Source organism: Copadichromis virginalis, linkage group LG14 (assembly GCF_057382275.1).
Source record: "Copadichromis virginalis isolate Kocher_CV1m ecotype Utaka linkage group LG14, C_Virginalis_male_GT1.1, whole genome shotgun sequence".
Classification (NCBI taxonomy): Eukaryota; Metazoa; Chordata; class Actinopteri; order Cichliformes; family Cichlidae; genus Copadichromis; species Copadichromis virginalis.
In genome coordinates this window covers 2,204,616-2,227,952 of record NC_140631.1, presented here as the reverse complement: position 1 = coordinate 2,227,952, position 23,337 = coordinate 2,204,616, and the positions used below count along the sequence as shown (strand labels likewise).

The following is a 23,337-nucleotide window of genomic DNA, read 5'->3' as shown; positions in this document are numbered from 1 at the left end:
AAAATCATCAAAGACCCCAGTCACCCATCACATGGACTCTTCACCCTCCTGCCCTCTGGGAGGCGCCACAGGAGCCTCCGGACTAAGACCACCAGGTACCGGAACAGCTTCTTCCCCACAGCTGTCAGACTCCTGAACTCTGCCTCCTGACATCTGACCCACGTTAAACTCATGGACTGAACATACACACACCCACAATGGACAACTGTACCCTCAAACACAATAATAACATGGACTGAACCACCACTCACAACCACTAGCACTTTATATAGCCTCTGTAGAAACTATCTACACCCTCACTTATCTTAACTGCACTACTGTATAGCTCTGTGTAAATAATCATTCTGTACATTCGATAATTTTTAATCCTACAACTGTTTACAACTTGCATAGTTCCCATTTCTGTATAGCTGTATATCCCAGATTCTGTAAAGTTATTTATTTCATATTCTGTATAGTTTTTCATATTTATATCCTGTTCATATCCTGTACATAGCTTGTACTCACTACAGCCTGTACATACTTATAGTTATAGAATATTCACAACATACTTCATACCGTGTACATTATAACATACCATAATAGACCCATTTCTGTAATATACTCACATATCTATATTATTGCTAATATATATTGTAATATATCTATATCACTAAAGCACTTCTGGATGGATGCAAACTGCATTTCGTTGCCCTGTACCTGTGCATGTGCAATGACAATAAAGTTGAATTCTATTCTATTCGTCTATTCTATCTTCGAACAGGTAAAGCCACTTATTACCGCACAAAGTAACTGATTTTGTTGTTAGCAACGACTGAACGCTGGGTCTCGCTTTGAGTAACCGGAAGTATAAAACCGGACAACGGAAGTAGTGGTCTGTCATGGCAGCCTACGTACGCTCTTACAGAAACCTGTGGATAGCCAAACTGTTGTCTGTTCCACTTTTTGTTTACTTTTTCTTGCTGAGCCTGAGAGAGCACATGCCTGTAAGTAGTTGCTATCTGTTTTGTAAGCTTTCCCGCGATAGTTTTGTGTAGCAGTTTAGAGGTTTGTGTGGAAAACTTTCTTTTGTGAGGAAAAACGGCCGCGATGCTAACACGTTAGCCCGTCTATGGGATTTCCCATGTAATGTTAGCATTAAGCTAATCGCTAATAACCAGTGAAAGGGTTTGGATAAGCTTGTGTTTATGTGTTATATACATTGTAGTGTATGGCTTAATGTTTGATGTTGTAAAGAAAATGTAATTACAGCAGAAATGTAATATTTTATTTTTGTTTCTGTACCAGTTTTACAGTGCTTCAACAGTAAACATCTAAAACGTATCCGCTGAGTCCTGGATGTTTATTGTGGACCTGTTAGCTATCTGCCAAGCTAGAAACCAGCTTCACACCCTAGTGAGGGCAGAATAAGTACAGAGGTGTATCTCATGTGTTTACTGTTGCGCGTCATCTGCGTCCTCATGTTTAGCCTGCCGCGGCCGTTGGTTGGAGGAGCCGCAATAGTTTGGAAAGGAAGGAAGCAGTAAGGTCAGTTTCCATTCTGGGTTTTCAGCATTAATAAAGAAACCTGCAACAAGGTGAGTAATGTTTGAGGTCCAAAAGAAATCAACACAGAGACATTTTTACAGTGCTTTTCTACTCTACCTGAACATTCAAAGCGCTCTATACAGGTTGCCTCATTCACACCTGTTCATAGAAGCCCTTTTTCTGTGCTTTCTATCTAACATTCACACACGTTCATACTCTGATGAATGCATCAGAGAGTGACTTGGGGTTAATGTCTTGCCCAAGGACAGTTAGCATGCAGTCTGGAGCAGCCAGGGATCGACCCAAAAACCATCTGATTAGTAGATGACCTGCTCCACCTCCTGAGCCACAGCCGCCCCTTTTAGAGGTAAAGAATAATTTAGAAAGTAAGTACTAGGGCTGCTCGATTATGGCAAAAATGATAATCACGATTATTTTCACTGAAATTGAGATCGCGATTATTTGACGATATTTATTTAACCCTTTAAGACCTACTATAGAACCAAGTCCGCCAGAGCTTATATTATTTTTTTACATGTTGTAGTGCCGTTTGTGGGAGCATTTCAATTTGCTATGCAACTGTTATAGCCCATATTTTAATAATATGTATGCATTAAGTCCATAGTAATTACATTAATTGCAAAAAAGTGCAATAAACTACAAAAAAATTGAAAATAGTTTTTGTTTTTTGTTTTTTACATATATTTCTACTTGGAGAAATTTAAGAGGTTTATCCCTCAAAACTTTAAATACAAAAAAGTTGCAAAAAATAGTTTACAACAACAGGAAATTTATTTTGAGTGTCTTCATAGTTTTATTTTGGAGATACACCAATTTTTATATACTGCAGGAAAAACGAAAAAACAATCCTATGATGCAAATTTGCAAAGAAAACAGCATGTGCATCAAAATAAAATATTTCCAGCAGTGCAATTCGAGTTCTAAGCATCCCAGAAACTATTCAGAAAGGTCAAACATGAGCAGTATAGGCTTTTAAGGCCTACAAGTAAAAAACTACAATTTCCGCGAAAATGACGTCACTTCCGGTTTCGGGCAGGAAATGGCGGACATGCGGTCGTTCGCGCTGACATCTGTTTCACTGTGGGAAGTGTTATGAACAGCTGATCGGATCGGCAAAGCGTGTTTCTGGAATATTATGTTTTTGTTCCTGCAAGAGCTTTTTATGCAGTTTTTGCAAAGCTTTATGTGGAAGGAAACCGTGACCGAGGACAAGCTGATGGCATCAGATGTAAGTACAACTCCTCCGGTTTCATATGCAAAACAAATTATTGCGCTAGCTTACACGGTTCAGGTTCTACAGGGATTTAAAAATAGTTACACAACACGGAGCGTGCTGCTCTGACCGGCTTTAAAGGGATAACAATGACTTTAAAAAATAATATAAAATAGTGTGCAACACCACTGAAGTTTTTTTACCTCTCTTTTCAACCAGCGGCAGTCACTCTCCTCTCCAAATAACTCCTGCTTAGCTTTCCGAGCTTCCCTCGGGTCCTCTTAATCAGCGGTCTCCAACCTTTTTTGTGCCACAGACCGGTTTATGCCCGACAATATTTTCACGGACCGGCCTTTAAGGTGTCGCGGATAAATGAGGGAGGGGCTAATAATCGGCTCGGTCATTTTTAATGATCGTTGAAAGCCCAGATCGTAATCGTGATTAAAATTCGATTAATTGAGCAGCCCTAGTAAGTACAGTAATTTTTTGAGGTGATTTGATTTAAAAAAATCATTTTTGCTTCTAATTACATAATTAAGGTGTAATTACATCTTCCAGCAAATTGATACATAAACGTATCATTTATCTACTAAAAATACATAGGAGCTGGCGTCATGTTGTGGAAGCTGCCATCTTGCCCCACCATCATACACTGGCTGAGATGGGCATCGCTGCTGCGCCTTTTCACGTTTTATGTAAGTGGATTTATACATTACTTTGAATTTAAAGATGTCAAATAGCTCTTTCACACTACATATGACCATTTCACATTTGTACATGTATATTTTGGTGATCTCTTTCTCAGTATGTTTTTCTTCTTATGGAAATAAGCTAAGATTAAACCGGTTAATGTTAGGCTCCAGTGTCCTAAAAAAATCACACCTTTCCCCTGATAAACAAATTGATTGGATTCTCACATTGTGTGGGAATTGATTATCAATTACAACTTCAATGAGCCACTTCAAAGAAAGTTTCACCTGCGTGGGCAGCAACAGAAAGTCCAGATGTGGAAACAGAAGGTTTCCACATTAAAATATCGATATTTTAATCATTTTGGGTGAAATTGTAGTTTTTCATTAACAGGAACACAGTGGAAAGAAACTATCATTCAGATTGTCTACATTGGAAAGAACTACTCCCTCTTCCGCCTTTTATAGTCATGTGTGAAATACGGCTGTATAAATGTGTGGCAGCCTGTGGCGTGCGCACTCACAACAATGGCTGAGCGTAACTGGAGTCACGTGCGCACGTATTTTACATCCACAAACAGCCGAGACGTGGTTTGCGATACATGTGGCAAGAAAATGAGGTGTTGTGGCAACACCACTAACCTTGTCAAACACCTCAAAGTAAATAGTATCACAGAATATGACGAGCTTATGTTGAGGCGAACTGAAGAGGAGGAGAAGGACAGGTGCTGCTAGGGCGAGACAGACGTCTCTCACGGAGTCCTTTAGTGCTGCAGGCAGGCAAGGTGTTCACATAGTGCACAACTTCAGGTTTGTATTTCTATATGATGAACTCTGCATTATTACGTGATAAGAACAAGTAATCTGATGTCCTGTAATCATTATGACGCTATAATTTGAGATACAATAAAAGAGTAAAGTTTTTGTACACAGTATCGGATCAGTATCGTCGATACCACCCTGAATTTTACTTGGTATCGGATCGGAAAGGAAATCAGTGGTATCACACATCACTAGTGATCAAACGTCAGGCCAAGCTGGAACTGATTCCTGTCTTCTGTGACTTCTACAACACTGTCCAATAGAGACACATGAATGAAATGCAGCGTCATTAAAAACACTGACGATCTTTATTTAAAAATGTAATATATTTACATCTGAATAAACTTTTAGGCATTACGCTGACGGACGGATGGATGGACCATGAATGCTTCCTCATCCTTCTTGTCATGCACCATGGAAGTGTCTGAGGGGCTTTTCCACTTGGAATGGGGATACTGTGTCCACACTTCAGAGGTGGAGTTTCCAGCATCTCACCTGAGCCTCATCTGCAAACAATCAGCAGGAGGGCTTCTTAAACCAGCGCTGCCTGCTACTCCTCGCCAGTTTGTTCTGCCATCTCCAGTGGTAACTAGGCTTCCCCTCTGCTCCAGTTCTGGCGTGCTCCTTCCCTGTGTTTAACCTTGTTTTCCCTGTGTTTAGGTCTCCTCTGCCAACATACTCATCCTACCCTCAAACTCCCTTACCCATCCAGCAACAACTTCTCCCTCTGTTGCAGAATTCCCGTTGGATTGTTCCCATCAGGAGCCAGGTGTTCAGTCTCTCGATAGCTTTTCCTCTGGTTCCTGCTCTCTGCTGACACTCCTAGCTCGAGCCACGTTCTCCATTCCCTCTCTTTAAACAAAGTCTCATAAATAGTTTAACCATGTGCATTGAATCTGCATTTGGGTCTAAGCTTTCTATGGAGGCAAGAAATCATCACAGTGACATCTATTCAATTTTTTAATTCAATTTTATTTAAAGAGCGCCAAATGACAGCAACAGTCACCTGAAGGCGCTTTATATTGTAGGATATACTTACAAAGAAAACCCCAACAATCATATGACCCCCTATGAGCAAGCACTTTGGCGACAGTGGGAAGGAAAAACTCCCTTTTAACAGGAAGAAACCTCCGGCAGAACCAGGCTCAGGGAGGGGCGGCCATCTGCTGCGACCGGTTGGGGAGGGGCAAGGAAAACAGGATAAAGACATGCTGTGGAAGAGAGCCAGAGGTTAATAACAAGTACCATTCAGTGCAGAGAGGTCTATTAAACATAGTGGGTGAAGAAGAAACACCCAGTGCATCATGGGAATCCCCCGGCAGCCTAATGCTGGGCATACACTGTGCGATTTTTGGCCCATTTCGAGCCGATTTTTCAGTCGTGCGACCGTTTTGGGGGTCGTCCCGAGTTTGGCCTTGATCGTGTGTCGTGCATCGTCTACATAACGAGGGTAACGGGGTAACGAGAAGCGATTAAAACCTCACGACCAGCTCCCGATCACCAATCAGGAGCTGGTCGTAAGAAATCGTAAGAAAATCAAACCTGTTTGAAATCCTGTGGGTCGTCCTGAGGGTGTCACCGCAGCGTCTCACACCGCGCACGCACAAACGCAGAAATGAGAGCGAAGAGACGGAGTAGAACGGCGGTGCGGCGTGTGATCGGGACACAAGCGATGGAGGCACAAACTTCTCACCCCTGCGAGTCAATCGTACAGTTTGAGCAGGAGCTGAATAACGCGACTGAAAGAAATCGCACAGTGTATGCCCAGCTTATTGCAGCATGGAGGATTCAGGGTCACCTGAGTAGGCCATCAGCCTACTAAAAGGATACTGAAGAAACCCGTCGAAATAGTGTTAGTCTTCATCACTGCTGCTGCTGGACTCATTTGAACACCTCCGAAGTTTGCAAACAGGCAAGTATTCCTCTTCTTCCTCAAAGTCCTCTCGGGAACGCTTCCTCGAGCCTCCAGCTTCATGGTTGTCAAGCTCTTCGTGTGCATCTTCAAAAAGTCCATCACTGCTGCTCTCAGAGTGATCGCACACAGCTGAGCTGGTCCCCGAATCAGAGTTTGCAAGCCTGGATTTTTTGCTACTACGCTCTTCTTCGTCTACATCTTCCTCTCTGGACCTTTTCGTGGATCCACCAGGCTGCGGTGCTTCTTCTGTTACCTGCTGATTGATGTCCTCATCGGCAATATTACCAGCATGAGGACAGCCCTCGCTATCAGTGTCAGAAGCAGAGAAGAAGTCAGAGTCATCATCGCTCCATCTGATTCTTTTGTTTGGTTCCAAATCTTCCTCATCCATCTCTCTAGACCTCCTCCTGGAAACACCTGGCTGAGGGTCCTCTTCTGGGATGTACTGGTGAACATCCACACGGTCTTCAAATGCCTCCTCATTTTCAATGCCAACAACAACCACAGCATTATGATCCTGGTGCTGTTCATTGTTGTCAGCATTGGCATTATTGTCCCTCACATTAATATTTTGAGCGTTGACATTGTTGTCATTGTCATCGTCATCGCTACCGTAGAGGTCATCAAATTGTTCCAGTACTGAAGCTATTAGCTCATGCAGAAACCAACGAATATCACGGAGAGCGAGATACAGGCTCACGAAGCCTCCATTAACTGGTTCATTAGCAGGTTGCTGATCTCCATTTGCAAACCTTTGTGGGTTAACCTGTTGGCCTGCAAGATCATTAAATCTTTTAATTAACATCCATAACTATCTGCTGAAAATCAGTTTTTCATCAATTTCAAGACTGAGCACATGTGCTTACCGTTTTGGTTATTTTGTGGTCCGTCTCCACTTGCACTCATTTTGACTACAAGGAACACAAAACAACAATGATCAGTAAACCTCAACTAAGAATGTTCAGAGAATTTGCTTTTTTTGTGATGACTTCAGGCTGCGTCCGAACGTACACGCCTATGTTTGAAAACGCACGTTTTCCTTTTTCGTTTAAAAAAAGAAAAAAAAATCCAGTCCACATGTGCAGTTTTGAAAAAATATCTCCTTCCACATCTAAACGCTAAAAACAAAGTGAAACGCTGTCAAGAACACGCCAAATCTTAACTTAATGTTGGCCAATCAGAAGTCTAGAAGCCTGGGTGGGAAAACCTCATAAAACCTTACGTACTTCTGAGAAGTTTTTGTCTTTTTCTGGAAAAGCAGTTAATTTTGTGTTACTTTCACGTGCCTTCATCGTTTCAAATGTTAATAACTAAAGACAGCTTTTTGGCTGGAACAGACTCACAACTTTGGAATGGACAAAATGCATACAGCATACATAAATGTCATTTTTTTAAATGACATTTATTCCAAACCGACGTCAGGATTTGGGTTGGGAGAGCGTCTGTGTTGAATGTAGAAGCCACGTCTGATGCCTCTGTGTTTCTAAATGGAGGCACAGTAACTGTGTGTGTATATGTAAGTGTGTCAAAACTGCAGATACTAAGATGAACAGACACAGTATGTTGTCTACAGCTGCCATTGTAGAAACTGATCTCATGTAAACACTAACGTGGCCACAGCGTCAACAGCGGCGCACACTTTTGACATTACCTGAGTAAATGTCCGTTTTCCTCGTCCACACCTAAACACAAAAACGTCGTTTTTAAAAATCTCACCTTTCAGTGACTCAATCTGCTGTTTAGGTGTGGAAGAAAGGCCCAAATGCAGAGACAAAGCTGCGCTTTCAGAAATGTGGACGCAGCCTCAGGTTCTCAGAAATTCTAATAGTTTGAGAACAAGACTTAAGTCTTCTCTATTTTCCTAAATGAACAAAATAGTCTCAGAAATAATCGTGTTAAAAAGAGCTTCTGTCACTCTGAGATATGATTAAGAACATTTTCTCATTTATGTACATTTGTTTTCCTGAATAATAGATCCACATCATCCTCTCTATGATGGAAAATATAGTCTAGTCTTGCACAATGTAAAGTACATAAATACTGTCCTGGCAGGCAGGAAAATCAGGCTTTATATATTTAAGTAAATGCTCTTAAGTTTATAAAGTGAAATTTGAGCTTACTTTAGTTCTTGGTAAATTACAGAGCAGTTAATCCTCAGGGAAACGTCGAAATGTCACTAAATAGTGGTCTGCTTTCATACGGTTGCAGTGTCTCTTCAGTTTTGTGTTCATATGCTGATGTTTTCATTCAAAACATGCTTAAATGCTGTGATGTCACTTTAGCAGCAAAGACTGTGGAATGTGCAGAGATTCTTTTTACATTTGCTCAGAGTTTGATATCTTTTAAATGGAGACAAAACAAAACAGACAGAAGTGAATCTAAAAGACTAAAGCAGTCAAAGTGTTATTATTTTTATTTATTCTGATAGTTCCTGTAAAGTTCTACTCTAAGAGATTCATCTCGGCCTTCATGCAGGATTAAAGCTCAATAACACACAAAATATAAAACATTTCTTTATGGTTGTTAGGCAAAGTTATCAAAGCATATATCCACTAATATGCTCTCATTCTTGCTCTGCTCCCTAATTTTTCCCTGGAGGCATCGCTATGGCAACAAAACAACAAGCTGTTTCCAGAGCTTAATATTGAACAGGTCTTTGTTATAAACTTTATTTGTACAAATGTGTGATGTTGATGTGCACAACGTGGGATTTAGACCTCGGAGGGTTAATCAACAAATCACGAAAAATTAGCTTTAAATTTGTGTTCATGACGGTGCAGATTTCTGACATTTTGTGTACTTTAAGCATTTAACAATTTGATTGTTTTCTAATAAAAACTGTGTGAAACTCAAGTTAGACCTGTGTTTGTAAATGAACCGCCCATGTTGTGTAGCTTTCTGGATTTTATACTTATTGGGCTACATATTAATTTACTATACAGTAGATACAATCTAAACTCACATGTTTTGTGTAAGTAAAGTGTTTAATCATGTGGGCTACAGACAGTAATCCAGTTATGGACTATATTGATATGAGAAACGTGCACACTTACTGCATTTGAATCATTTTAACCATATGTAACCAGCTGCATGTCCCGGGACTTCTACCTGGTTTTTGGTGTCTTGTATTGTTGTTGTTTGACGTCAGTTTTAGGGTCCCTCGGTTGTTCTGTTAAGATGTTGCTTATTTGATTTCCCCTCGTGACTTCACCCCCTGTGTGTCCCCTCTGTGTATCTGCCAGTCCCCATGCCTCGTTTCTCCTCCTTGTGTTTTATTCCATGTTTTCCCAGCCCGCTATGTCTGCGTCTCTGTGTGCTTCCTGTTTTACTTTGATAGTCTCGCGTCAGTGTTGTGTTACTCCTGCCGTGTCTCGTTATGATTATCAGTGTCACCTGTGTTCCCCGTGTGCTCCCACTTCCCTCAGTAACCCTCTGTGTATTTGTGTCCGCGTCTCCTACATTTCCTACATAATAGAGCTATAATAAATGTTTGTTTGGGGTTTTTTAAGGTACAGAAATCAGCTGCTAAAATAATTGTTTTGACTTTTGGTGTTGGGAATGCTTTACGGTCTGTTCTGTAGGAACGCTGAATTAATATATTGACTGTCTGGCCCCTTCTGGCTATTTAATAGTTGCTGAAGGAGATTTTGTTCATCCCCAGCTGATCTCATCCATATTTATATAAAATCTAGCATACTCCACACCACACAAAGTCAGAAGCCAGTTAAAATCTGTACGTGGTACCTGAGGCGGTGCTGCACTGGCCAGTTGTTTCTGGCTATTTGCTGGTTCAGCCTGCCTATCACTGCAACTCTTGGCTCTTATTGGTCAGGCTGACGGCATGCTCACTCAACACAATATGAAACAGAGAACAATAGAAACATTAGTGCTGTTAGTCTGCTCCACTATAGCTACAGCGGTATGAAAACTGCCTTTTCCTTGTCACGCACTCACTAGTTTTCACCTTCCCAGTTTATCACCCTCTATTTTCAGCATACCCCCTATGTAGCACTATATGGTGTGTGTGTGTGTGTACAGAGAGGCAGCCAGGTTCATAATGGATATGAGGAAGTGTGTTTTTAAAAAAAAAAAAAAAAGCAGCCACATTCAGGTAAAAGTGTAAAATCAAATGATCCATCAATAAAGGATAATGTTGGATCAGTGTTTCAATATTTATATCCTTTATTAGATGTTCATGTGGTTTGGTTATTTGCCTTTTGGTTGAAAGTACACTGAGAGGACTTTTTCATTAGTGATCTTAATAGTATTTTTTTCATATTAATGTAATTTTTCATCTAATTGAATACAATCTATTTGTGTATGATTGTCAGTCCAAAGAGGGAACGTGAGGAGAAAGTACGAGGTCAGGAAGAGCCGGAAATCCCATCACTAGCGCTTTTGGTGCGAGCCTTCCTCTGCTCTTCCTCGTGTTGTGCCTCAGTGTGTGATGAGAGCAGTTCTTTTCCACTTGGTGGTACTGTCTGACTACCAATCAGTGTAACTTTTGCGACAAGTGGGCAAGCGAGTGATGTTGGAGACTTGCCTACGCAGGTGCTATAGTACATGCCGTGCGCTAAGAGACAGAGCTGCAGTGAAGCTTTGCTGGTCCAGCAGCAGCCCTCCCCTCCGCTGTAGTGATGGGATTTCCGGCTCTTTTTAGAGAACCGACTCTTTCGGCTCCGAACCGGCTCTTCAGGTTGTTTTGTTGCTTTAATTTATTTATTATTAACAATAATATAAAATTATGCACAAAAGGAATTACTAACGTAAAAAAAAGAAGTGGTTTTATTTATATATAAATATATGCGGTGGCCCCTAGAGACAAAACACGTACAAACTCCAAAACACATTTCTAGCATGAACTGAACTTCCAAAGCAGAGCTACTAGATCACTTAAATTACACAATTGAAAGCATGTGTGTGTTGTTTGTGTATTTATACACAGGCACTCGTATATATTCAAATAATTTTAAAAAAAGTTCATTTACCTGTTACTACCACACACCAAATCCGGTCGTTGGTACTTGCTGGCTTGTGTAGCCACTAGGTAACAAAAGCTCAACACTGCCCCCTAGCATCCTGGAGCACTGCTGTTGTGTTTGTACGTGTTTTGTCTGTAGGGGCCACCGTAAATATACTTTTATTTATTCACTCCACATAAAATGTAATAAATAAATCATATAATACAAAAACCAACTATTCACATTTCAACTTTTAACTATTTAAATTTTCAGCTTTTTCCTTTTAAACAAATTTAAAGTGAAAGAACACAAAACACTACAAACCACAACACAATTAAATATAAATTAAAATATGAAAACAAAAAGAAGATGCATATTCTCTGTCATATGGACCTGCATGAATAAACTTTCTGAATCCTTTATCATCTGCAACTGAAAATAGTTGTAGATGATTACTATACCTTTCTTATGTTGTTGTCCCTGCTCTCTCTCTCTCCCTCCCGCTCTGTTCCTGAGCTACTGAGTGTAACTACCGCCCCTCCCCCCTCTGCTCAGCGTAAAGCACAAGGCTCGCTGTGGAGTGAAGCAGGAAAAAAAAAAAAAAAGGAAGAGAGAGAGAGAGAGAGAGAGAGAGAGAGAGAGAGAGAGAGAGAGAGAGAGAGAGAGAGAGAGAGAGAGAGAGAGAGAGCGCGCAAAACAAACAAACCCCATGGCTCGCGATAAGGAGCCGGCTCTAAGAGCCGTTTCGTTCGCGAACGACCCATCACTACTCCGCTGAAACTGCTAGCTGACTGCGAGATGCTCTTCTCAGCCCGTTCTCAAGAGTGACACGTTTGTGCGCTCGCTCTAGTGGTTCCCCCTCAGAGAAAGCTCAATTAAATAAAGATAGGATCCGCTGCATTCCCAGTGCTCACTTATATTTCAGAGGCACTCAGCAGCCATCTGTAGTCCACTAGTCTAGTCTCCTTGATGGTGCTCATATTGCTTTCATAATTTCTGTGTATGCCCTCTCTCAGTGGGCCACTGCTGCTGTTCTAGTTTCCTATTATTTTGCTGTATCAGTTAACCAATCAGAAAAATATTATTTTTTCAATTCACTCTCGTCAGCCAGCAGGTCATCAGCTGTTCACTTGGTTTTGGGCACCACCAGTATTTCGTCACCGTCTTGGATGCTGTAGGATTGGAGAGCTCGCGTGTTGTACTTCATTTCCTCTGGACCGAAGGCACTGCCCTTGTCGATGTTGTAGAGCCTCATGCTGTTGGTAGACAGCTGGACCACTGCTCGCCTGCTCCCTCCAGGCAGCTATGGAGCTGCCCAGCACAGCGTCCGTAGGAAGCTGAGTAAGCCGAGAGTTGCTCCGAATGATGGCATCTACAGCGCTTAGCCCAACTGCCATGGTACTCAAATCGTTGGCCTGAGCAATGCGGTCCAGGAGCTTAATCATCCGCTCCATCTCAGCATTGAATTCAAAAGCTGAAGAGTCTGCGGGGTCCATGTTCTGGTCGTGATCTTCTGTCATGGAGCAGCTGTGTGCAGGCAGGAGTGGAAGTAGAAGGACCCAAAGTGCAGACACTCGGAGGTGGAAAGTAACTCAAAACTCAGCTTTTATTGCTGGATGGCAAAACGTGGCAAACGTAACAAAAATCCAAATAAACTTACATGAACAGGCAGATGGACCACACAGCATAAATGAGAATAGATCCCGACACAGAAACACAGGGCTTAAATACACAGAGGGAGCAATCAGGGAATGGGTAACAGGAGGGAAACACAGCTGGGGCAAATCAGGCCTGACGAGACAAGGGGAAGCAAAACCAGACACATTAACATCAGACATGGACTTTCAAAGTAAAACAGGAAACACAGACTCACAAGCAGGCATTATAACAAAGGGAACAGAGACGTGGGACCAGGGCAGACACTGACTGGACGTGGGGATACAGCAGACAGAGGAGACAGCAACTATGGAACACAGACAGAAAAGCAGAACACTAAAACTCTAACCAAACCCACCCAGAGACCCTAAACTAAGAATAATCCTAAAACCCATAAAGCAAAGCTAGAATATAATGAAATAACAAAATAAACCAAAAACACAAAACACTGGGTCAACGACCCAGGGACCCTAACACTATCAGCAACTCCCTCTACATTACATGCAGCTGTGGGGTTTATTGGTAATATAAAAATACTGATTCAAGCACCTGTAAACTATGACTGAAATGTCAGTGTTTGGGACAAAAATGCATATTTTTATATAAATTTCACTACGATTGTGTCTAATATATGTGCGATCTTTTGAAAATTTAGGATTTGCAAATAAATGTAAAACTGTATTTTTTGAAGGTTTTGTTGTTTTGAGTTTTTGTGGGCTTGAACAAACATGTGCACTGATTACATCATTGATAAAGTATACCCAAGCATAATAAATCATCTCCAGGGTCCTTCACAGCAAAGGTATTTTAAAATGTTAAACTGGTGCTGATTGAACTATTAAAATTGTTTTATAGTACTAGAGTACTAGTACTTTTAACACCGAGTTTTGTAAACTCTGTGTTAAGAGATTTCATCTACTTCTAAATGTCAAGTGCTTAGGCACTAAGGGCAAAGTACAAAGGCATAAGTCATTTACTAAAGTGATTCACAGTGGTATGAGTAGTAGAGAAGGAAAAGAAAGCAACGGTTACATTTTATAAGATTTTATAATTTCCAAAAGGTATTTTTCATTCGAGGATTCTCCAGAACAGCAGATTATTAAATGCCACACTGACCTGTTCTACTTTTTCCTCACAGTGAACCTCCACCTGGGCACGGCAGCGAGGTCGGAGGTCAATCTCAGCAAGTGGTTCAAGCTTGCCATACTTGTTTACGAGGGAATGGTATCGAGGAGGAGAGCAGGGTGTGTCGTCTGTTTTAACAGCACTTACTGTAGCACACATAAACCAACACTCATACCACTGCTCATACAGTGTAAACAAGGGTGTGGGTGTACCTATAAGGCAGCTCCTCTTCAGGGTAGTCTAAGTAGTAACGGATGAAGAACCCCTCTGCGTCCTCTCTCTCACTGTCAGTCACAGCACTGCCGTTTAGCAGTGATACTGAGGGAAGCCTGAAGAGGAGAGATGACATATTGTGCAGGTATCTGTTTATTGACCTTCTGCAGGTCAGAGTACAGCTCAGATCTGTGGATTATTCAAGCTCTCATCAATGTCCTCTACTTGCTGTGTAGGATGTCATTTCTCTCTAATGTCACAGACTTACTGCGCTATCATGAGGCTGCGTCGCTCTGCATTGGTGTAGGCCTGCAGTAAGGGAATGCCCTGCAGGCGCACCTCCTCCAGCCTGGGGAAGAAGTTCAGCTTCTCTACATCTTCCCACTGGTTTAGACCTGACAGTGCAAGTGCGCGTACCAGCACAAACACAAACACAAATAGATGTCATGTTTCAAGCTTGCACACCAAAAGGTCTTTATAGGGATGGGGTGTGAAACTGCATATGTGATGAAAGTTGGACACTGTGCACTATTTTTATTTATTGAGGAAGCTGTGTGATAAATGCCATCAAGTGGAGTCAACTGAGTTGGGATCGGGGATGTAACGTTAAAATTAAGCCAGCTCACCAGACCTCTACAGTCTGGCTCTGTAGTAGCTACTCATGCCCACTTAAGACAGACAACCTGAGCCTACCTTACTTACAAGACATTATATATACAGTATAACAGATGCAATATAATACCACACAAATAACCCTCCATCATATTACACAATATACATATAACATTATGTCACTCTATTTAAACATGATACTTCATGTTAGTTTTAAAATGGTCCTATTGTGCATTTCCCCATTTATATATCTACTATTAGTTTTTTTTTATTTATTTTTTTTTATCTACTATTAGTGATGGATATGCATATTTAACCTGGTCACAGTTTTAAATGGTGTGATCAGAGCATAAACAAATGGATCCTTTGAGCCAGAAGCTCAAGCTCAGACTGCTGTAGCCTAAGCTTTTGTGCCTGACAGTGTTTCCTACCCTTGCCTCTGCATGATGTCAATTACAAAGGAGTGTTCTACATTAGCTGATACTAGAACAGCTATATCTGCAGCTGAACCTTCAGAGGTCATGTATTGCAGGAAATCTAGTTGTCAGGTTTTGATAAGGAAGAACCCCGTGCATGTTCATCTATGCTCTCCTTTTTTCCTCTTCTTTTTACCCTCAACCCCAACAGGACCTGGTAGATGGCCGCTCCTGACTACAGAATCAGAATCAGAGAGACTTTATTTATCCCCAAGGGGCAATTAAGATACAGAGCAGCATGACGTTAAAAATAAGGACAGGGCATAAACAGGCAATAAGAATGATATAAAAAAATGCTTAAAGTATACAGTATATACACAGTTTTAAAATTAAAGTGACTGAATAAGTGAATAAATAACTGTAAGTGACTAAAACTGAATAAAGTGTCGGCAGTGTAAAAAAAGAGTGTAGAGTAGTTTACGGGCGTAGGATATGGTCTTATTGGCTGGAGTTAAAAAGCAGAGTGGCTTTGGGGACAAAGGTGGCGCTCCTCCTCTCAGTCCTGCAGGAAGTGCAGCGGACGCGCAGCAGGGAGCCATTGAAATGCGGGACGAAGAATACGAGAGGGGTCATTGATAATTTTGGCTGCCTGTCTAAGGACCTGTTGGCTGAAAACCTGTGCAAGAGTTCTGACAGGCAGGCCAATGATTTTTGAGCACACTCATGCAGTGTCCTGCAGTCTGCTCCTGTTCTGAAGGCTGAGGGAGTGGAACCAGCAGGTAATGGAGACGGTCATGATGCTTTCCAGGAATACATAGTTAAAAAGTCATCATGATGGGTGTGCTGACTCCAAAGGAGCTGTTTCCTAAGGAGGTATAGCCGTTGGTGGCACCTCCCGAGAATCTCCTCTGTGTTAGCAGAGAATTTCAGGAGGCTGTCAAACCTCCTGAAATTCTTGTTCTTCTTGTTGCTCAGTGTCCAGTCTCACCGGTAACTCGCTATAAGCCTTTTCCTCTGCGACTTCTCTATGCTGTACACATCCAACAGCTAATACACCATCTTTCATTAATAGTTTGATATTCATGGTTACCCGTGTCACACAGTGCTTAAAGTGCTTCTTTTTTTAGATGTAGTAGAGCCTCATGCTGTTGGTAGACAGCTGGACCACTTGTAGCATCCCCGGTTGAAAAGATGGTCTCTCAAACTGATGGTTCACAATCCTTTTATTAAACCGCCGTGTATGTGAACACACCGTAAGAGCTACAACACACAGAATAAAAGACTATTAGTAAATCAAACAGTGTGTTACCTTTAACCTTTTGACTTATTCATTAATCACAAATTAATTCTCTTTACCTTGCATAACAAATAACACTAAAACTTGTAAATTATTGCATATAACAGGGAAATCGTTGCATCGCTGCCTAAACATGATGAGGTACGTTAGCACCCTCTAGTGGGTGAAAACTTAGCCTTTATGCTTAGTAGCGGTCAGCAGCTACATGCTCCGTAAAACAACAGAATATATATCTACAGGACAAACTTTGTTACAAACCTTGTTCCCTCATCAACCAGGTGCTAAGAAACTGCTTTCGACTCAGTGTTGCACCTTAATAGCCGTTCTTTTCCCCATTCCTGTCCATTAACCATAGAGCACACCTCTCTGTGCATTAAAACTCGCGCTTCTGCTTTATGGTTTACGCCACTTGATTTACGGCACCTTGTCGCTCTGTGACTTTCAAAATAAAAGCACCCGCTCCAACAATATAATAGTCACTCATAACTTTACAAAACAATTTACAAAATATTAATGAGGTGATTTACACCACTGTCGTGAACTGCTTTTTCAGCTCAGCCACTGTCTGGTCCAAACGGATGCTCAGCTGGCACAAAGACAAACAATTTCTACGTTTGCGACTTTCAGAGTAACAGCAAGAGCACAGCAGGTTAAAGTTAGGAGCCGTCTGTAGGTTGACAGCTATACTGTTAAAAGTGAACCAACACAACCCAGGTCATGAACTCAAGAAGCTGCAGTTCACGCTGTTACGAACAGACTCTGAAACAGGAAGAGACCGCCGTGTAAGCCGTTTCATTAGTTATATTTAAGAAGAGTTAAGTTATTCACCTAAATGAATGGGTTTTTTTTTTTTTCATTTTGCATTGTGTTGTACATGTAGAGATCAACAAATCACTAGTCGTACTGAATTTTAAGGTTTAAGCTTGTTTAATTACACGTTCAGCAGACATCAAAGTACATCCTCATCCAGCTCAACTGGTATCTTTTTTTCATCTTATAAATTCCAATCTAAAGTGAATTCACTGCTTGAGCTCAGCTTTGGTCTTAAACTTCCAAAAACAACACGTGGCTCAATAATCTTTGCCTGATGATTGACAGATAGCTCGCCAAGGCTGGAAGTAAAGCAAGAGAAACTCTAACTGAAAGAAAAAATCTAAAGAATGTTGAATTTTTTGAATAAATTCTTTTCAGGGAAGGATATTCCCAAAAGTTAAGTTCCTGTGGACCTTTTCCCAAGGGAAGAATGTTTTGTTACTCATGTAAGTGACTTCTTAAGTAATCTGCAGTCACATAGATGAGTGATGAAATGATCTCCCACTAGCTAAAAACGGTAGCTAGCTAGTACTGCTGGGACGCAATATTTTCATAAGCTAAGATGATCTTGAAAGTCCATTCATAGCTGCCGCCACTTCCTCCTCACTAATCCTCGACACTTCCTGACTTTCTTTGTCTCTGTCTCATTTTCTACATTCATGAGCTTCATGTGCTCCAGCTGTTTTCTCAACACACTCCCTTTATTTGTCACTACGTTTTCATTTTTGTCCTTGATTACCTTAATTTGCTGAATATTCCTTCTCTGGTCCTTTTCTTGTTGCTCAGTGTCCAGTCTCACCGGTAACTCGCTATAAGCCTTTTCCTCTGCGACTTCTCCATGCTGTACACTTCTCAGTACTCCTGTATTTTTTCGTCATCTCCCTGACTGACCTTTCTTTCATCCTACAGACCACCATCTGATGCTGCCTTGTTGCATTCTCCTGACACCACCTTGGATTCTCCTGTCTCTTTCAGATTGCATCTTCTGCATAAGCTGTAGTCCACCTGTGTCCACCCTCCTCCCCTCTTATGTAACCCAACGTTCCTCCCTCTCCTGCTGCCTCTGTTCCATCCCACCTATCCAACACCACCTTATCACCTCTGTTCCCTTCACTTCCATGTCCACTGAAGTCTGCTTCCATCACCACTCTCTGCTACTTCATCCGACTTACTCCAGAATTCCTGTCTCTTTTCTGACAACATCCAACAGCTAATACACCATCTTTCATTAATAGTTTGATATTCATGGTTACCCGTGTCACACAGTGCTTAAAAGCGTTTTAATTAGTTTAAGTCTGCCCCAGGGCAGCTGTGGCTACAACTGTAGCTGCCTCCACCAGTGTATGAATGTGAGAGTGAATGAATAGTGGCATTGTAAAGCGCTTTGGGTGCCTAGAAAAGCGCTATATAAATCCAATCCATTATTATTATTATTATTATTATTATTATTATTAATTCATCTGTGTCAGGCTGTGGGTCTCAAAACCAGAGCAATGCTAAACTGCTCTGTAGAGTTGGCGTGAGGCACAGATGATGATGCCCATTGAACCATTCTGGGAATGTTTCACAACTGCACGTCTGCCATTTCTCCACAAGAGTGAGCCATAAAACAAACTCTTCATTTCCATGACTAAATGCCAGAATGAGTCCATAGATTTTTAGTGCCAGTTCAGCCAGAAAAGTGTGGCTTTAAGTACATCAGACACCAGGTGTTCTCAGGTTGCTCTCCTCCCAAGCGTAGGCAGCTGTCGATAACAAATATGTTTCCATTCTAGCGTCGCGTGATAAACTTGAAACAGGCCTGTACAGTAGAATGCAGAATGTAATGAAATATTCTCGTATTTCCAGTTTGCAGCCAAAAAAGATGATCTGCCTCTGTGGCCTCACTCAACCTCAGCCCAGTGAGCTGCATCCCATCCCATGCAGCCATGCATGCATTTCACCACACCGCTGCGGACATGCTGAGGTACACAGTGTTTATATGTTACTGTAAAACTCAAATCCAAGGTAGTTCAATAAGTTCAACTTAAAAAAATATCTGTTTTTGTTTTTTCATTTGGCTGCACATACTTTGGTCTTGGCCACAAAAGGCTTCTTGTTGGGTTGAGTGAAAAACATTGTGCACTGTTTTTGGAACAGTTATTTGCTGCTGTACATAAATGCACATAAAAGGCTACAGCCTGGACAGATAACCTGAAATGAGCCCATCTCGACATCATGTTGCAGTGTCTGCCTTTTTTTAGCAAATTAAACTGAATCTTTTTTCATAATGTTGAGCAGTTTTGCAGATTAAGTACACACTGCATAAAAGTGTGCATTTGTATTGTTTCAAAGGCAATTTTATTATAGTGAAGATTTCTAACACAAAGAAGCAATGCATGAATCATATTAACCCTTTAAAGCCGGTCGGAACGGCACGCTCCGTTTTGCATAACTATTTTTAAATCCCGGTAGCACTGCAACCACGTAAGCTAGCGCAATAATTTTTTTTGCATATGAAATAGTGATGGGATTTCCGGCTCTTTTTAGAGATCCGGCTCTTTCGGTTCGGCTCACTAAAAAGAGCCGGCTCTTTCGGCTCCGAACTGGCTCTTCAGGTTGTTTTGTTGCGTTAATTAATTTAACAATAATATAAAATTATGCACAAAAGGAATTACTAACGTAAAAAAAAAAAAAGTGGTTTTGTTTGTACGTGTTTTGTCTCTAGGGGCCACCGCATATATTTATATATAAACATATATAAATAAAACCACTTTTTTTTACATTAGTAATTCCTTTTGTGCATAATTTTATATTATTGTTAATAATAAATTAATTAAAGCAACAAAACAACCTGAAGAGCCGGTTTGGAGCCGAAAGAGCCGGAAATCCCATCACTACTCTGCCCAGCGTAAAGCACAAGGCTCGCGTGCAGGGTGAAGCGGAAAAAAAGTGCAAGAGAGAGGGTGAGAGAAAGAAAAAAAAATACAACCCACGTGACGGCTCGTGATAAGGATACGGCTTGTGTCGTTCACGTCAAAGAGCCGGTGTTCCAGATCTACTGGCGTTTAGATCAACTGGCGTTGGTCGAACAGATGTGTGGCAGTCTTGCGTTTCAGGAGCTGCTACCGACAAACCAGCAAAAAAACACCAAATGTGCCATCTGTGACACTTGTGAGGTTGTCTCAAACACACTCCGTCAGTCTTGATGCTGTTGAACAACAAAATGTTTAAAATGTGGCGAGTTTACCTGGTGATATCCTCATGCGCGACGCGATCGCGAAAACAGCAAACAAGTAACACCACGCCGATGTTGTTCACAGGACAGCAAGAGTAAACGATCGGGAGACTCTTGTCGTCGTCATCGTTCCCCTCGCACGGTTTATTTCTCCGGTTTCAGCGTTTTTGCTTCACAACTACAGTGTGCTGTTTACTTTGTGCACTAACATGGACTCGAGTCAACCAGCGCCACCTCTGGCCAAGTGCCACAGCCTACAGCCAGATCAACCTGTGACACACATCTGCACCACGTTTGAATTCGTTTCTTGCACAACACATTTGTACCTTTCAATTGTGTCTGTTTGTGCGTCATGCAAATAAACCTTTGAAATGAATGAAATGATATCATATATTCCTTATTGGCCTACATTTGTACAAAATTCCAAATTATATACACAAAGTCATAAAAATCACCAAATTGGTCATCATGATTTTAATATTCTCTTTTTCCATAACAATGAAATACACCTTGGACAAACATGACACATCAATATTTCATTAGTGTTGTCACATCACATCCTGTAAGCATCGTCTGCCTGTGTCCTTTCTCTGGAAATTAATATTTCCAGCCAATATAGGCAATTCATCAACATGGCTGGAGAGTTGGTAGTTATATATAAAGTCAGTGACTCAGGTGTGTCGCTTGGTTTGTCATCTGTTTGTGAGACTGGAGGAGACGTAGAAATCTTTTGTTTTAAATCTTAGTTAGGAAGATTCCTGTTTGAAAACAAGCACTTTTTGTGAGAAATGCAAGAAGTACATCTGCAGAAAGCACACCGTTACATTCTGTCCATCATGTGGACAAAATTGAAAATGTTGAGCATTGAAAAACTGAGAACGTTGGGCAAGTTCAAAAGAAATGTGTTTGTAAGAACGAAAAACCAAACTGTTCCTAAAATAGTTATGGAAAGTCTAACTGTTGTATGTCTGTGTTCTACATGTTTATCTGATGGGAAATAAAGTTGCTATTGTTTTATTGCAGTTTTTGAACAATTCTGAGTGGATTTACACAGTACGGGTCAAAATGACCCGCAACAAAATCAATGTCATTTTTTTGTTCTTCAACACAATACAAGGGTTCATTTCATTTCAACTTGTCTATGATCTTCAATTTGTAGCAGATCCACTATCACACAGCAGCTAGAGCAGTTTCAAATGGAGGTCAGTCCACTGCTACCACCTGTGGCCAAATACCATAGCCCACTACTAGATTAACTTGTGACACATCTACACCTGCTGCTATGATGAGTAGAGGCTGAGTGGCTGCACTTACCCCTGGTACATCCAAATCTACCCACAAACATGTTGAAAGATGCAATCCCGGCAATGTGGATTGTCAACACTAAAAACAATCAGTAAGCAAAGACAACAGGGATCATTTGTTTCTGTTTATTTAGCACCCACAACATTTGTAGTCGCCTTCTGCACAGGGGAAGTCCACACACACTGTGTGGTACCACTTTCCACAGAAGGTGCATTCAGTCTGCAAGATTGAATGAGATTGTCAGAGTCATTATCTGACTGTTTATTACTATTCACCTGCTGTACATTCACAGTAACTGCCATCTCCTTACAAATGTTCATTAGATTGACCACACTTATACAGACTGTATATAACAACCAACTCTAAAATGTTTTTTCTCAGAGAAAAGACACAGACAGACTACGCTAACGACATGTGATGTTACAACACTAGTGAAATGTCAGTGTCATTCCATTCTTTTCAAAGGTTTATTTGCATGACGCACAAACACACAATTGAAAGGTACAAATGTGTTGTGCAAGAAACGAAATCAAACATGGTGCAGATGTGTGTCACAGGTTGATCTGGCTGTAGGCTGTGGCACTTGGCCAGAGGTGGCGCTGGTTGACTCGAGTCCATGTTAGTGCACAAAGTAAACAGCACACTGTAGTTGTGAAGCAAAAACGCTGAAACCGGAGAAATAAACCGTGCGAGGGGAACGATGACGACGACAAGAGTCTCCCGATCGTTTACTCTTGCTGTCCTGTGAACAGCATCGGCGTGGTGTTACTTGTTTGCTGTTTTCGCGATCGCGTCGCGCGTGAGGATATCACCAGGTAAACTACTCGCCACATTTTTAAACATTTTGTTGTTCAACAGCATCAAGACTGACGGAGTGTGTTTGAGACAACCTCACAAGTGTCACAGGTGACACATTTGGCGTTTTTTTGCTGGTTTGTCGGTAGCAGCTCCTGAAACGCAAGACTGCCACACATCTGTTCGACCAACGCCAGTTGATCTAAACGCCAGTAGATCTGGAACACCGGTCCGTGAAAATATTGTCGGGCATAAACCGTCCGTAGCACAAAAAAGGTTGGAGACGCTGATTAAGAGGACCCGAGGGAAGCTCGGAAAGCTAAGCAGAAGTTATTTGGAGAGGAGAGTGACTGCTGTTGGTTGAAAAGAGAGGTAAAAAAACTTCAGTGGTGTTGCACACTATGTTATATTATTTTTTAAAGTCATTGTTAACCCTTTAAAGCCGGTCAGAGCAGCACGCTCTGTGTTGTGTAACTATTTTTAAATCCCTGTAGAACCTGAACCGTGTAAGCTAGCGCAATAATTTGTTTTGCATATGAAACCGGAGGAGTTGTACTTACATCTGATGCCATCAGCTTGTCCTCGGTCACGGTTTCCTTCCACATAAAGCTTTGCAAAAACTGCATAAAAAGCGCTTGCAGGAACAAAAACATAATATTCCAGAAACACGCTTTGCCGATCCGATCAGCTGTTCGTAACACTTCCCACAGTGAAACAGACGTCAGCGCGAACGATCGCAT

The 23,337-nt window shown here is 41.4% G+C and overlaps 1 protein-coding gene and 1 long non-coding RNA gene across 14 annotated transcripts; one reads left to right on the top strand and one right to left on the bottom strand.

The window, feature by feature from the left end:
* The first annotated feature begins 763 nt into the window (after positions 1-763).
* LOC146693201 (uncharacterized) lies at positions 764-6,266 on the top strand. Of its 5 annotated transcripts, none has more exons than XR_014923923.1 (4): positions 764-986; positions 1,469-1,894; positions 3,365-3,456; positions 4,624-6,266. It is a non-coding gene; the product is annotated as an uncharacterized LOC146693201 (long non-coding RNA). The 5 variants fall into 5 exon arrangements; XR_014923922.1 differs by having other exon boundaries at positions 1,288-1,894; XR_014923925.1 differs by having other exon boundaries at positions 764-1,577; positions 1,792-1,894.
* LOC146693200 (uncharacterized) lies at positions 5,224-23,337 on the bottom strand. 9 transcript variants are annotated; one of them, XM_085478989.1, is made up of 7 exons: positions 16,726-16,865; positions 16,261-16,430; positions 14,411-14,537; positions 14,142-14,258; positions 13,921-14,075; positions 7,054-7,098; positions 5,224-6,961 (listed from the first exon to the last, which is right to left on the bottom strand). In XM_085478989.1, exons 6-7 carry the CDS (start codon positions 7,091-7,093, stop codon positions 6,126-6,128), a joined length of 876 nt encoding a protein of 291 aa, XP_085335115.1. In that variant the 5' UTR covers positions 7,094-7,098; positions 13,921-14,075; positions 14,142-14,258; positions 14,411-14,537; positions 16,261-16,430; positions 16,726-16,865; the 3' UTR covers positions 5,224-6,125. The 9 variants fall into 9 exon arrangements, with proteins under 9 accessions (XP_085335115.1, XP_085335113.1, XP_085335116.1 ...); XM_085478987.1 differs by having other exon boundaries at positions 13,921-14,057; XM_085478990.1 differs by having other exon boundaries at positions 13,921-14,010.